The sequence below is a fragment of the Epinephelus fuscoguttatus genome, linkage group LG19 (assembly GCF_011397635.1).
Source record: "Epinephelus fuscoguttatus linkage group LG19, E.fuscoguttatus.final_Chr_v1".
In the NCBI taxonomy this organism is placed as follows: domain Eukaryota; kingdom Metazoa; phylum Chordata; class Actinopteri; order Perciformes; family Serranidae; genus Epinephelus; species Epinephelus fuscoguttatus.
Genome location: NC_064770.1, coordinates 7,869,057 through 7,883,626, shown reverse-complemented (window position 1 = coordinate 7,883,626; position 14,570 = coordinate 7,869,057). Strand labels below are relative to the sequence as shown.

At 38.3% G+C, this 14,570-nt stretch overlaps 1 protein-coding gene across 1 annotated transcript in view; it reads left to right on the top strand.

Annotated features, from left to right (window-relative positions):
• rapgefl1 (Rap guanine nucleotide exchange factor (GEF)-like 1) overlaps positions 1-13,520 on the top strand; it is a 56,897-nt gene extending 43,377 nt beyond the window's left edge. Inside the window, exons 13-16 of the mRNA XM_049561554.1 lie at positions 325-412; positions 1,691-1,755; positions 2,400-2,454; positions 4,344-13,520. Of these exons, the coding sequence (XP_049417511.1) occupies positions 325-412; positions 1,691-1,755; positions 2,400-2,454; positions 4,344-4,468 (333 nt within the window). The 3' untranslated portion in view covers positions 4,469-13,520. The remainder of the gene's footprint in view (positions 1-324; positions 413-1,690; positions 1,756-2,399; positions 2,455-4,343) is intronic.
• Positions 13,521-14,570: the final 1,050 nt, after the last annotated feature.

The window sequence follows — 14,570 nt, the reverse complement described above, 5'->3', positions numbered from 1 at the left end:
TGATGCATTGCTGTAGATTAAACTACCCAGCAGTATATAAAGGAGTTAAAATGAGCAACCTTAAACATCTACAGTGGTAAAATACAACATACACATTAATGCAGCTAAGTGAAGTTTTAATACTAAAACTGCACATATAATAGTAAAACACTGACAGGGAACATTTTACTGCACAATGAGTTTTTTTAAGTTCATTCTGCTTTTACAAACTTCTACTGAAGGTTTTGAATACAGGACTTTTATTGGAGTATTTTAACATTGTAGTACTTTTACTGAAGTAAATGGTCTGAAAACTTATTTTCTACCACTTAACTGATCTTATAGGACCCCTCCAGGAACCATAAGTCCTACAGAGACCTGATCACCAGCCTGAGACCTCCGCTGATCCCCTTCACACCTCTGCTGCTTAAAGGTGAGTCAAATGAGATATAGGCTGTAACAAAGTGCTTGTGACATTTCAGACATGGCGTTGACTTAAAACTGAACATTTAGCCAGCTTCGTATAAAATATTTATGTATCTTGTCATCGCCTTTTAGACTAAATATACCGATATGATTCTTGCTCCATCACACAGCCCTTATGTAGACAGTACCAGATGTCTGGTTAGGAAGGTACTCTGATGGTCACATCACCCACATTTTGTCGCCACAGTCCCCTGAGGATCTCCTGAAACAGAGTTAGAGGCTAAACGACCTCAACAAGGCTTCTGATCAGCTGCTTCATCGGTTCATCACTGGATCATTTATAAATCTTCACTTACTGCTGCTACGAGACTGTTTCCCTCCAGCTGTGGACCAGATGTGAAGCCGCTATAGACACATTAGCATGTTAGCTCCACCTCGCTAATTAGCACTTCTGGCTAATCAGCTCCATGTCACCGTTAACCTGACACACACACACACACACACACACACACACACACACACAGAGTTCAAAGACTCTTCATCACCGTTGCTTTTCCTCTCTGCTCCAGTTTTTTCTTCTCATCTCATCTTCAACTGAAATTTATTCAACTCAGCAGGTGTTCACATGCACGCACACGCATACACATACTTGTCTTTCTTCTGCTTTCACCCGTTCAGTTGAAGAGGACTTTAAATGGGATTACTGTACACACTGTATGCCTCTTACTCTGTGTGTGTGTGTGTGTGTGTCTGTGTCTGTGTCTGTGTGTGTGTGTGTCTGTGTAGCCTTAAGCTCTTTGTCTCCATGGTAACCAGAAGAAGAGGAGGGAGTAATGGATGAAAGTGAATCAAATGGTTAAAAGGAGAAAGAAAGAATTAAAGTTTAAGTGTATGGAGAACTCTGGCCCCCCCTGTGGTAAAAGAGATAGAACTGCACCAATATGTAACTCCAGGGCTGATGACAAACCAGTGATCTCTTTCTTGTGGCTGATACTGACAAGATGAGCAATAATATTGCATGCAAGCAAAATTTTAAGATGAAAATAAGAGTTAACTTCTAAGATTTAGTTATTTGCCTACAAGAAACACTGATGTGTTTAGATAGACTTCATTATCTCTAAAACGCAGAAGCTGTAAAACATATCACACAGACAATAAATTAGATAAAATCTAACAATATTTAATATTCACAAAGAACTTGACAAATGACAGAAAATGGAGAGTTGATTTCCAATCATAAGTCTGCTAGATTAATTAATGAACTGCCTTGTGTCCTGTTTCTCAGACTTGACATTTCTTCATGAGAGCTGTAAGACGTTTCATGGTGAACTCGTCAACTTCGAGAAGATGGTGAGTGGATTCAAATTCAGTCAAATCTTTGAAGATGCTCAAAATGTTAAAAAAAAGTTAAAAGTTAAACCTTTAACACGGTGTTTTCCACTTTTACTTCTCCATAAGTGCCATCTCCCTCCACTTTGTCTGACAGTATCATACATCATGTTGTTGCAGCGAATATTCCACATCTGCTTCTTCATTTTAAACACATTTCCCCAAAATTCAGCCTCACAGATTTTTGGATCTTTGGAAACTTTGACATCTCTGGTGGAGATCCATTCTTCAGCCATTTCTGGTCTCTGGCCAAAAACTGCATTTTTGTACTCTATCAACCTTTCAAAGTCTCTTACTAGCTTCAAATACGAATGTATTGCACATTTTCTTTTTCAGGATAACCAGGATTATTTGAAAGTGAATATTTATTTGACGAGAACAAGTACAATAGATTATATAAACATGTAGAATTTAGGTTTGCCTAAAAAAAAAAAAATGGTCCATCCATTATATTTTATTTTAAAGTCATACCTCAGATTTGCATAAATACAAAATAAAATTTGTCAAAAAGCAACTACTCAACTGAAGTAAACTCTTTCTTCTCCTTTCCCATGTTTTTGTTCCTCTTTTCCTGTCTCCCCTCTCTTCTTCCTCCTCCTCTTCAGCATAAAGTGGCAGAGATGGTGAGGATCATCAGACGATACAGGAGCAGCCAGCTAGGTAACACACTGCTGCTGTGACCTTTGACCTCACTTTCTATATGTCAAAAACATGTTTCACTAGAAACTATTGAGTATCCCTTTTAGTAACAAGGCAGAGATATCCAAGAGTTTGGTGTTCCTTGGTGATCCTAATGAGATTTTAACTTGTTTAATTCTTTAAATCAATGGATTTTTTTTTCTCCATATGTTTGAATTGAAATTTATTTTTTTGGTGTGCTTTTTTTGAGGTGAGAAATACCTTTTGCTGCTGCCCCATTGAAGCCCTTGCACGTCTCTCTTTTCAAAGCCACAAGAGTCCTTTGACAGAAATAGTAATTTTACCTTGCATATCACTGAGCTGCTGGTCCAACGCTGCCTGGCTCTGTTTGTTAGTTTGTGCTTTTGTGTGTCTTGTTTTGACTATGGATAACAGCACTGGGCTACCACACGATAACTTTAGCTACAGTCACTGTACAATGTATAGGTAGTCAATTTACATTACCTTGCGGCTATTTCAGTAGAATGAAATGACCAAACTTGACTAAACGTAACGTGAATAAAAGTTTTATCCATGAACAGATTTTTTGCCTGAGTCACGTCACATCAGATAGATTTTCATCAGCAGTGGTGGTTGTTTTTACACAGATATAGATTTTTATATGGTTGTTTAACAATGAAGACAACTCCTGTGACCCCACGTTACCTCGAAATTATGTGATCTAAAAGAGGCCTTTCCTCTCAGACTGGCACTCCATTGACTCATTGAGCTTTAGTGCCGTATTTCAAAGTGCTTTCAATTTAGAGGTGGTATAATTTAAATGCTTTGTGATATAAATGTATTGCACTTTTTATTTATTTTTTCTGTTGGCTTTTCCAGCTGTCTGTTGCTGACAGACAGCTGGCAAGCATTAATATGCGGAATAGTGGCCACCGCTCACCCTCTGGTCTCAGCTTGTTAGCTAACGTAACAGACGTGTTGCTGTGAAAACATTTTGCTCACCCTCAGGTTTCTCCTCAGGTCGCCCCAATCAGGAAGTAGCTTCATTTTGAGTCACACATTGTTAACTACGTTAACGCCGCTAGCTGTGCTAAGACTGCTAACAGAGCTAATAGTAGTTAACAATGCTAAAGGAGATTTTGTGGTTCAACATTGAGCTGCTTAGTCTTTGGGGTGATCTGAGGAGAGATAGGAGTGGTCATCGGCAAATTAGCGGTGCTGCTAGCTAGCTCATACCAGACCTGGGTGGTGTGCAGAAGCAGTAAATTTAACCTATCAACATGTGCAACCAGTCAATAATATTCTCTATGGTTGGCTGGTTAACTGTTAACTGTTGACATCCCTAGTTTTAAGTATCAAATTAATAATGAATACAGTACATATTAAATCAAATTAATACAAAAATCACACTTGAAAAGTGACAAAATAAAAAGTTAATTCAATGTAGACACTATTCACACTTAATAGTTCATTTTGAGCAGATTAATAGACACTTTTCTCCTACAATGCAACACACAAAGACTGAGAAGCAACAGCTTACAAGTATCATTTTGTGTTAGTATAAAATGATAGTGTATGTTGATATTTTTGTTTACTACCTGCTGAAACAATAAACTCTTATAATCTCTGATGTTATGTAGTAAATAATTAGTATGTAGTCTGGATTTTGGACACAGCGCTGATAGCACAGTAAACTACCACCACAAAATGCTTTTATTGTGAAGCACATGTAAAAAGTGGCTACTTCCTAAGCACATATTGAACTTTGTCTCTCTCTAGTGGTGATATCTTGTCACTGCACCTTTGTGTGCCGTTATTGATAAATGATGTACAAGTGGATCCCTAAAATCAGCGTTTTCTTTTCTTCTGTTCCTGTTCCTGTTTCTGTCTCTTCCTGTGTCACCTGGCAGCCATGGATACAGAGACATCCCCCTCCCACCTGCAAACGAAGGCCTACGTCCGGCAGTTACAGGTGATCGACAACCAGAACCTGCTGTTTGACATGTCGTGCAAACTGGAGCCCAAAGACACATAGAGGGACTGACAGGATGGTAAAGAAAAAAATAAGAAAGCATGGAAAATGAAGAGGAAGAGATGGGATGGAGAGAAGGGGAAGAAGAGGAGAAGGATTTTGTGTCCAGAAACAAGAAAGCAAAGAAACAAATGGATGGAGGAAGGTTCAGATAGAAAGAGATGGAAATAAGCGAAGGAAGGCGTTTTACCCTGAAACTGTAAACCTACAACCTCCTCATCATCATCTTTACCTGAAATAAAAAAATAACTTGAGATGTTCTCGATCAGCAGAAAGAATGAGCTTCCTTTCTTTCATCCACAAGTTTAATTATCTTCTACACCTTCACCTCCTCTTCCTCCCTCTCCATCAGCAGCTGTCAAGTCCAAACACTGCCAGCAGCCCTGACAACCACAACCACAGAGAGATATGTGGAGGGAGTTCATCAAACTGGACCAAAACCTCAAAACACCTGGTGTGACCTGGTGGTCAGTCTGATCAAAGTTGCCCAGATTAAACAAAACCTCAAAGTCACGTCAGATCCCAAGTGCATAGCGCTCTGCATCTGTACATCAGCTAAAAGATTCAAGATAACTGAAAATTCAACAGGCTCAATTCAGATGTTGACAGTTAATCTGCAGCAGGTTTGAGAGGTAACACTACTTTGACCCAGCCGCAGTGAACAAGAAGAAAAAGAAGAAGAAGAGACGAATCATGGACTCTTTCTGTTTTCTAACTTTCTGCACTTTCCCACCCTAGTTTCCCTCCTCTTGTGGTGGCTTACCAATCAGACTAAAGACAATCTGACCACCTGACTGACACCGGCTGAAACCTCCAACAAACAGCCTCAAACCTGTTGTTCAACCACAATTTCATGGGAAACAAGAACTATACCATATTGGCCGAAATATAAGACAGCACAGGACAAACTACACAACTGCGGAATTTACGATCTGCTTTAATGCTTTCATCTTGTGTTTCTCTTTTATGAAAGAAAAGGCTCCAAGGAAAGGACTCATTGGACCAACAGTATCTTTTGGAAACTTTTCCAAAAGTGTTTTGTATCTTCAAAAATTGTTATTTTTTTTCAATACTCATCAGGATTGTCTTATATGTGGGTCAATACAGTATTTTTGCGGGGATGCACATAAACATCTCCATGGATCAACTCAGAAACGGCTGTCAAGGATAGCTTTTGACTGCAGACACCCAAATATCAACAGGACACTGCACTTCAAACAGCTGACTGGTTATTCCAACTTCCTGTTGGGAGGCAGGCTTGAAACAACAAAACTGGAACTGGACTTATTAAAGCTACTCTCAAAATTTGTACAACAACAAACAAAAACCAACATGTTATTGTCTCTGAACAACATGTAGACGGACAAAATGTTCAAGCTTTCAAACACAGCGGAGGATGTAAAAATCCCAGCAGACGAGCAATTTTTTTAACCGACAAATGTGGATTCACATTATGCAGCCTTGGTTTCGTTCTCCAGGATCTTTTCTCTGAGGACATGCAGATGCAAGATATTAAACTCTGCAGGAACAAACAGAAATGACATAAATCAAGTTCTTCTAAACCTTTGCAGAGAGAGACCAGTTTGATTACCAGTGGAAATGGTCAAATTTAGCTGCTACGACTTTTCAAATGTTGCTGTCCGAGTTTACACAAGAGACTTCTGCACTCAGAAATCCGTCATCTGTATTTCAGGACTGAATATATTTTTCCATCAAAAAAATTAACTCTCTAACATCGAATAATGGACACAACGGACCACTCTGTAGATCTGTAACTGAACTCACAGTTACAGTTGATTGTGTCCATGGTTTACATCAGCGGAAAGGGCTGTTGGGCTGACCTCTGATCTGTGGTTCGTATCAGCTGCCATATTCCACACAGAGCTATCAGGGACTGGTTTTGTTCATCTGAACTTAGATTCCTCCTTGATTAAACCTTAACGGTGACAATATCACTGACACCCGTCACAGACTTGCAAGCACTTTGGCATATTGGTCACGGTGCATTCATGGACCCCGATCACATGGTAGGACTTGTTAGTGGCGGACTGTCAGGATGTTTCATTGCTGTTTTTTACCGAACGTAATCTCAGCTGCAGTCCGAAGATGTTGGTCAACTCTTCAGTCTTTCTACTTTTTGTTTCAGGACATTGATGGCAAACATCGTTAAATGTCTCTCACAGTGTTTTATGATTCAACAGGACAGTTGGAAAATTCACACTACTCTCACTTTAAAGGACCATGCCCCTGTATTTTGTATGCTTTAACCAGTTTGCTTCAAATCACATCGACGCTCCATCGCTGCCAAACCACAACACAGTGGTATATTTTTTTCATTTTGGTATAGAAAGCAATAGATATCAGTTAATTTCTACAAAAATCAACACGCAGGCTGGTCTGATACTATTCTATTAGAGCTATATGATTATCACAACATGTATCAGTCAGTAAGTTACAGGAAAAGTCAGTAAAAAAAGTGATATGTCCGAAGTTAACTAGAGACAGTGTCTTCACTACAGACTTTGTCCACTAGAGAGCACTGAGGAGTTATAATAACATAGTCACATTCCCAGAGAAACCGAGCTTAAGGTACCCTGTGAAGTTTTGTCCTTGTTGCCGCATTTATTTGTATTACTACCATCGATCAGCACAATAACATGAAACTGGTGTCAGGAATTGCATGTGTGCTCTTGTGCGCTCAGACCCACTTATAAAACATTGATCCATAACACTATTAAAAACCCGACAAGGTACCTCTAACAACCAAATTCAAGGGGGGTTTATATTAAAAAAAGATGTATCAGCCATTGGATGGCATTTCCTGTCATTAACTGACGATAACTGTTCGTTCCAATACCCATACTATCATACTATTTAGTATGCTGAAAAAAGGTTTAGTATGACCCAACACATACTGTAGTATGTCAAATGCAGTATGCCAAAAATACCATGACATCCCACTACATTTGGTCATTGCAAGCCAGCATGCCTTTCTGGCTATTTTGACCCACAATCCTCTGCACAGCAGAAGATGCGTCACATCAGCTGAGCTGCAAACAGATAAGAGCTTGACAGCTCGTTGACAGCTATCAGAAGCTGCAGTGAAGGACAGTGCAATCAAGTGACTGATGACCAGTATAATAGTAATAATAGGAATATTTATTGTTTAAATGAGCAAAACAATCATAGATTATCAAAAACAAAAGGGACATAACTATAATTACAACAATGACATAAAAATGCACACTGTTGTGGGTATAATGGGCTGTGCTAGAGTTTGCATTCTATGCAGTTATGACTTAAAAGTTAAAACCACATACATTGCAAAGTAAGCTCAACAAAGCTCCTAGATTGACCTTTGTCTCTGGCATGCTCCACAAATGGCGTTTTGTTTTATCTCCAAGGATATATGAGCAAGAAGTTCAAGGCACAATGTTATGAGAAAGTACTATGTCCTGATTGTGTGCACACTACGTGCAACAGTATGTACTTTGTAAAGGTAGCTGCAGGACCTACTAAAAGTAAAAAGAATCAGTATGTGATGCAGAACACATACCGATACTTTCTTGTCTTCTTTTCGTTATCGGCAGATTTTATTCAGGACACCTGTGGCTGTATTAAATGATTGACTCTGAAGGCTATGTGAGATTTTGAAATGTTTTGAAATTAACTACAAAAACTGGTTATTAGAAAGATGTAAGAACATTTTCTAAAATCTAACACAGTCTGTGTTTTAAAATGGTTAGTAGGTAGTGAGAGTAAACGGGCTAAATCATGCTAAAAAACAGAGGTATGGTCTGAAAGTCACACACTGATTGAAATAATAAACATACGGCAGCCGGTTGGCTGTTTTGTACGGGACGATATCACACCAGAGAGAAGAACACTAACATAAGAAAGAGTCGACAGGAAAAAAAATTTTCTCAGCGTTTGGGATCTAACTGCTGTCACATCTGAACGACCAATCGGCTTTAAGGAAGGACCTGATCACCCCCACAGAGCTGCCCTACCATTGGCTGTTCAATGGATTGGGGGGGTCGACGTCTGAGGCAATAACAGAGCGACAGGAAGTGACAGTAGTTGGTCAATTTATCGCAGCAACGAAGCACTTTTGCCAAACCTCAGGGCTCAGAGACACAGAGAGGTTTTGTTTACTCTTTATTCTAGATTTTCAGTAGAGTTCAGTTGAGTCCAGTTGTGTTGTGATCAATTGGTTCTGTGTTTGTACAGCTGATCACACTTAAGTCATATTTACTATAATAATAGAAATCTACAGAGTTGTTGTTTTTCTGCTGTGATCACCACCAGGTCTGAGTCCAGCCTGAACACTGAAACAGTGCTTTAATTTAGACTGGTAAAGATTGAGTTTTGGTTTGTTTTAGGGTGGGTTTTTTTGTTGTTTGTTTGTTTTTTGCAGTGCACTGAAGAGTTTCACTCTGAGATGTCGTACTTATTGTATTTTTTTTTTTTTTTTAAAGGGATTGCATCATTTCTGAAGTATTACTAATCTGTCATTTGCCTCACAGTTAAAGCCTTCCAGCTGCTCAGGAACAAACCCTGAGATTTAAAGAATAGACATGATTTTTTGAGGAAAAAATGTTGGCATGTTATGAAAATACAAAGATAAAAGAAAAGAGTTATAATGTGAGAAAATGGGTAATTTCACAAGTAACTCTTGGGGATAAAGTTGTACATTTATGAGAGACAGAAGTTGTAATAAGATCAGAAGAAGTAAAAATTCATAATATGTAGGGGTGGGATTACGATATTATCATGATACTTAAGTCACAATACAGTATTATTGCAATTTTAGATATGTTGCGATATGCTGAGTATTGCGATATATTGCGATTTATTACCTTTTTTTTTAAACTATAAAATACGTCCCTAAAGGAAAACTTTGTCTTTTAGATTAAACAGATGTCGACAGTCTGTTCACCTCACTTTGGTCATTTTTTTTAGCAGCACCAAAGTGTATCTAGTGGACTTAAAAAGCAATTGAATATATTATTCTAGTAGGCTACCTAAAGTTTAATTTGTATTTGTAATGTTAATAATTTATTTATTAAAAATATTGATACTTGGCACTGTGTGACGATACAGTATTGCCACACAAGAATGTCATGATACTATGCTGTATGAATTTTTCCCCCCACCTCTAATGATATGTTGAGACAAATTTACAATTTGATGTCAAAAAAGTTGTAGTTTATTTTAAAGTTGAATTATAGAGACATTTTATTATAATACTTGCTGGAAGTCTTTTACTTGTGACATAAATTATGCTTTATTCAAAAGAATACGTGAATCCCCCTCAGTTATATCCAACTTGTTGGAAAGGTCTTTTTCAGTAAGACATTCAGACGATATCTTTGTGGTTGGGATGAAACTCTTCAGTGTGTAAAGATGGTTTACATGTTTGTATAAATTATCTGAAGAGATGTAAATGGTTTGAAAAATGTTCTCTGTGCTCAGCTCTGGTGGCTGGTGAGACTTTGTCATTCTCCATCTGTACCATAACATCCTGTTTGCAAAAGCTCAGTGAGGCTGATCCTGTCCAGAGACAAGTCCACCTCCTGTCCACGTGAGAACAAGACCTAGTAACTTCTCTGTAAAGTCCAGATTTTAGACCCAACAACTTATAGTCTATTTTATTTATTGTTCTCTTACAACCTGGCTTTCTTTTAGTACTTTTGGGCAGCTGCGGTCACAGTGACTTAAGTTGGAAAAACAAGATTTTTTGTTTGAAAAGTAACTTGACACTAAGCTGAAAATCAGTGTTTCACTGAGCTCCTCTGGTTAAAGTATGTTTTACATAACCACTTCCACCAGTGTCGTAACATTGCACTTATCACACTGTCGGTACAGTTCTGCATCACTGCAGCAAGGTGAGATGTCAACCAAGACTTTCATCTGGGATATCTGCTGTGAAGGGGCAGTGTGACATGTTTTTATTTTCACCGTTTGTAAGAATTTCTGTTGTGTTTTATGGTAGAGGATCTCTGATCTGAGTTGGACTCAGGACAGGAGCTTATCAGAAGTGTCAAATTTTCCTCATTGCTGTTTTATAGCATTTCAAGTTCTAACATGGTGTGTTGTGAACTAAGGTGGCTTGATTCTGGACAGGAGAAAACCTGCAAAACTTCAGTTTGACACGACCTTCTATGTCTTATATGGAGTCTTAAAATATATTTTGTCCTCAAAACAATAATTTTCAGATTTCCCAAGAACACGAGTTGAAGTTTGACCGACTAAGTAATCGAGTTTGATTTTGAATGCCCAAGAAAAAGAGTTTGAGTTTGAACCACTAAAAACAAGACTTCAAACTCAGAACAACACAAGATTGAACTCGGGGTCAAACTCTCAAAACACGTTAAAACTTTCAAGAACAAAAGTTCAAACTCCAAAGACCACTAGTTCAAACTACCAAGAACACAAGTGGGAATGCCCAGGAACAGTAGTTTGAACTCTCAAGAACACAAGTAAAAACTCCCCAGAACATTAGTTTGAACTCCCAAGAACACTTGTTAAAACGTCTAGAGACACTAGTTCAGACTTCCAAAACAAAAGTAAAAACCCCTAAGAAAACTAGTTAAAACTCTCAAGAACACAAGTTAAAACTCCCAAGAACATCAGTTTGACTTCCAAAGAACACTAGTTAAAACTTTTAAAAACACTAGTATGAATTCCCAAAACACATCTTTAAACTACTAAAACTCAGGAACACTAGTTTAAATTCCCAAGAACAATAGGTGAAGTTGGATTGCCCATGGACATTAGTTAAATCTCCCAAGAGCATGAATGTGAGTTCAGTTTCTGAAGAACACAAGTTCAAGTACCAACTCCTCTTAAGGCCAAAACACACCGGCGCCGTACGATGCGCGTCAAAACAGCCGCCCCCATTATTTTCTATTTACAATCCCACACCGCCGGCGGCTCGACGCGCGTCGATGTGCCGCACCGCGGCACTTTATGCTATTGTCCTATTTTTCCAGAATTTTGAAATTACAGTGAGTTTTCGGGACTCTGTATTTGCTGTTAAAGGTTTTGTTGAGGTGGAGACGTTTGCAGTGGTTTGGTCGGGTACAAAGTATGAAACCCAGCGAAGGTGACATCATCACTAGTCTGCCGGTGGCTCTCTCAGGACTACTTCCTGGGTGTTGGGCGATTCATTATAGATCCCACCGAAGTTCTGGGCAGAAACAGAAGTCCTGTATCCTAACTATGTCTTATCTTAACTTAAACAAAACCATTAATGTTACACCTGAACTAAATTGACCAAACCTTCCTGTATCTCAGCTTCTGCCTGTAATTCTGCTGGGATCCATAATTTTGGGAGCGGACGGTCTCTTAGTTTTGGGCCATCCGCTGTGACGCCCACATGAAAACACTGAAAAATTGAAAATGTGTACATAGTGCAACCATGTAAATAGGCAAATACTAACGGAGACTCTATTTTATGTATGAGCTGAGAGAGAGAGAGAGAGAGAGAGAGAGAGAGAGAGAGTGATGCTATCTCCAGGAGAAATATTTGATTTGATGTTTTTTTATTTGTAAAAGAAAGTGTACAGTGATGATATAAAGAGAAAGAAATGATGATGAATTTATGACTTTATGAATTGTACAGTTAAATCTCCTCAGTTTGATTGTTCTGTTGTTTTCTATCTAAAGCTTGGGGTTGTTTCTGTTTGGTTTTTTTTTTGTACAGAAGTGGTTGTTTACATTGATACAAGTTCTTATTTCTGTGAACGTCAGACAGACAATGTGATTGGAGCAGAGGTCTGTGAGGAGGCGGGGCCTTGGGTGGGGTTGGTGTTGTATTACCAAATATTTAGGAAAAAAATTTGGAACTAGTTCAGCCTGTATGATGCTAGCAACTTTTCTGACCCTCTCAATGACTTAATTTCCAAAAATTGACAAGCAACAAATTTAGCAACTTATTCAGACCATCAGAGAAAAGTGAGAAATACACGGATCAGCCAAAACATTAAAACCATTGACAAGTGAAGGGAATAACATTGATCATCTTGTTACAATGCCACATTCTGCTGGGGAACCTTGGGTCCTGGCATTCATGTGGATACCACTTGATTACAGACCAAGTACCCTAACCCCAATGGCAACGGCAGTTCCCAGTGGCAGTGGCGCCCCAGGCATGACAATCGACTATGCCACCCCATAAAATATGCTCAGGAATGGCGAGAGAAACTTGACACAGAGCTCAAGTAACGACCTGGCCTCCAAACTCCCCAGATCCCAATCTGATCAAGCATCTGTGGGATGTGCCAGTACCCCACCTCACAACCTGCAGGACTCAGACAATCCGCTGCCAGCGCCCTGGTGACACACACCAAAAGACACCCCCCAGAGATTCTGTGTCCATGCTTCAACATGCCACAGCGAAGTTCTATCCAAAGAGGCTCCACTGTGGACAAAGGCTACTGGCACGTCCTACAAATCCTCGATCAGATTGGATCTAGATACTTTTGAGGCTAGGCCAAAGCCTTGAGCTCTTTGTTACATTCTTAAGGCCAGCCCTGAGCAGTTTTTGTGAAGTGACATGGTGCATTTTTCTCCTGGGTGGGCTAGTGCCATGGAGGAGTGCCGTTGCAAGTAGGGGGTGTACTTGGTGTGCAGCAGTGTTTGGATGAGTGAAGTGCATCAAGTGGCATCTGCATGAATGCCAGGACCCAAGGTTTCTCAGCAAAACATATCATTGTAACAAGATGATCAGTGTTGTTCACTTAACTCATTAGTCATTTTAATGTTTGGGCTGTTTAGTGTATATTCATATACACTAAACAGCCCAAACATCATAATATATCATAATTTATTCCCATGAATGCTGCTCAGAGTAATTGTAGCCCACGGCTCCTTTGCCATCTGAGTCTCTACCCCTTAGTTCATTCTAAAGTTGGCAACACTGGTACAGTGAATATTGGCAAACTGAAAGAAAAAATTGAATCCTGAGATTTCGAGAATGGTGGTGGTTCTACAAAGAGCTCACAATAGCATCTAACAAATTTGTAATTTTACATAAAAACATTGTATTACATATATTATAATGAAGTCAGTTGTGTTAGGAAACAGTAAAAAACATTTCATTTTACAATATCAGTCAGAAATGTTGTAATACTATGAACTAGTATAAATTCATTAGAAAAAAAATAGGATAAAAAAGGTTTTGATTTATTGAGATTAAGTTCTAATTATGCAAAAGTCATATTTTGAGTTAAAGTCAGAATAGTGTCATTTCAAAGTTGTATTATCAGATTAAGTCATAAATACAAGAAAAAAGTTAATTCAAGAATAAAGTCATAATTTTATAAGTCATAATGGGATGAAGTTGTAATTTTTTAAAAAAAAAATGTTCTTGAAGTCTTTTTTCTCATAATATTGTAAAAAAAAAATTCGTACAAAATTCAGATTTCCCTCTTATAGGAACAACTTCTCGCATAGTCCCATAGTTACTATATTATTTCATATTACAGCAAAATTTTCTACCAAAATTCCAACCTTGTTTGAAAATGTTATGATTTCTTCTCACAAAATAACAACTCCATCTCTATATTATTTATGACTTTATTTTCTTAATTTGTTGTCTTTTTTTTTTTTTTTATAAAATTATTACTTGTTTTCTTAAAACGATGACATTGAAATCACTGATTCCCCCCCTTTCTAACAGTGGCCCTGATGCTCCTTCATAGAGATGTGCATAAAGTTGGCATTATGTGTAATTTTCCTAGTCTGGAAGAGAATATAGAACATATTGTTTCAATGTTTGTTTCTTAACAGCCAGTGAGGGTAATTCAGTTTCCAATTTAGCTGTTTTAAACGTGATGACAGTATTTTAAAATAAGACAAATCTTAGAATGTTGACCAACAAATGAAGACCAGTTTATCTTATGTAAAAGCAGATATGGGACTGGTTTAGAATTAGATTGGAAAGTTACTGATTACATGAATCTAACTCACTTGAAGCTTTCATACAGGTTACGTTTCTGGAATTGATTTGAAGCTCAGCTGAAATTACTGAAAGGAAAATATGTGAACTGGTCTTGTCTCCTCCAGACTGGTGCTCCCTCTGCTGTCACACTACAGACAC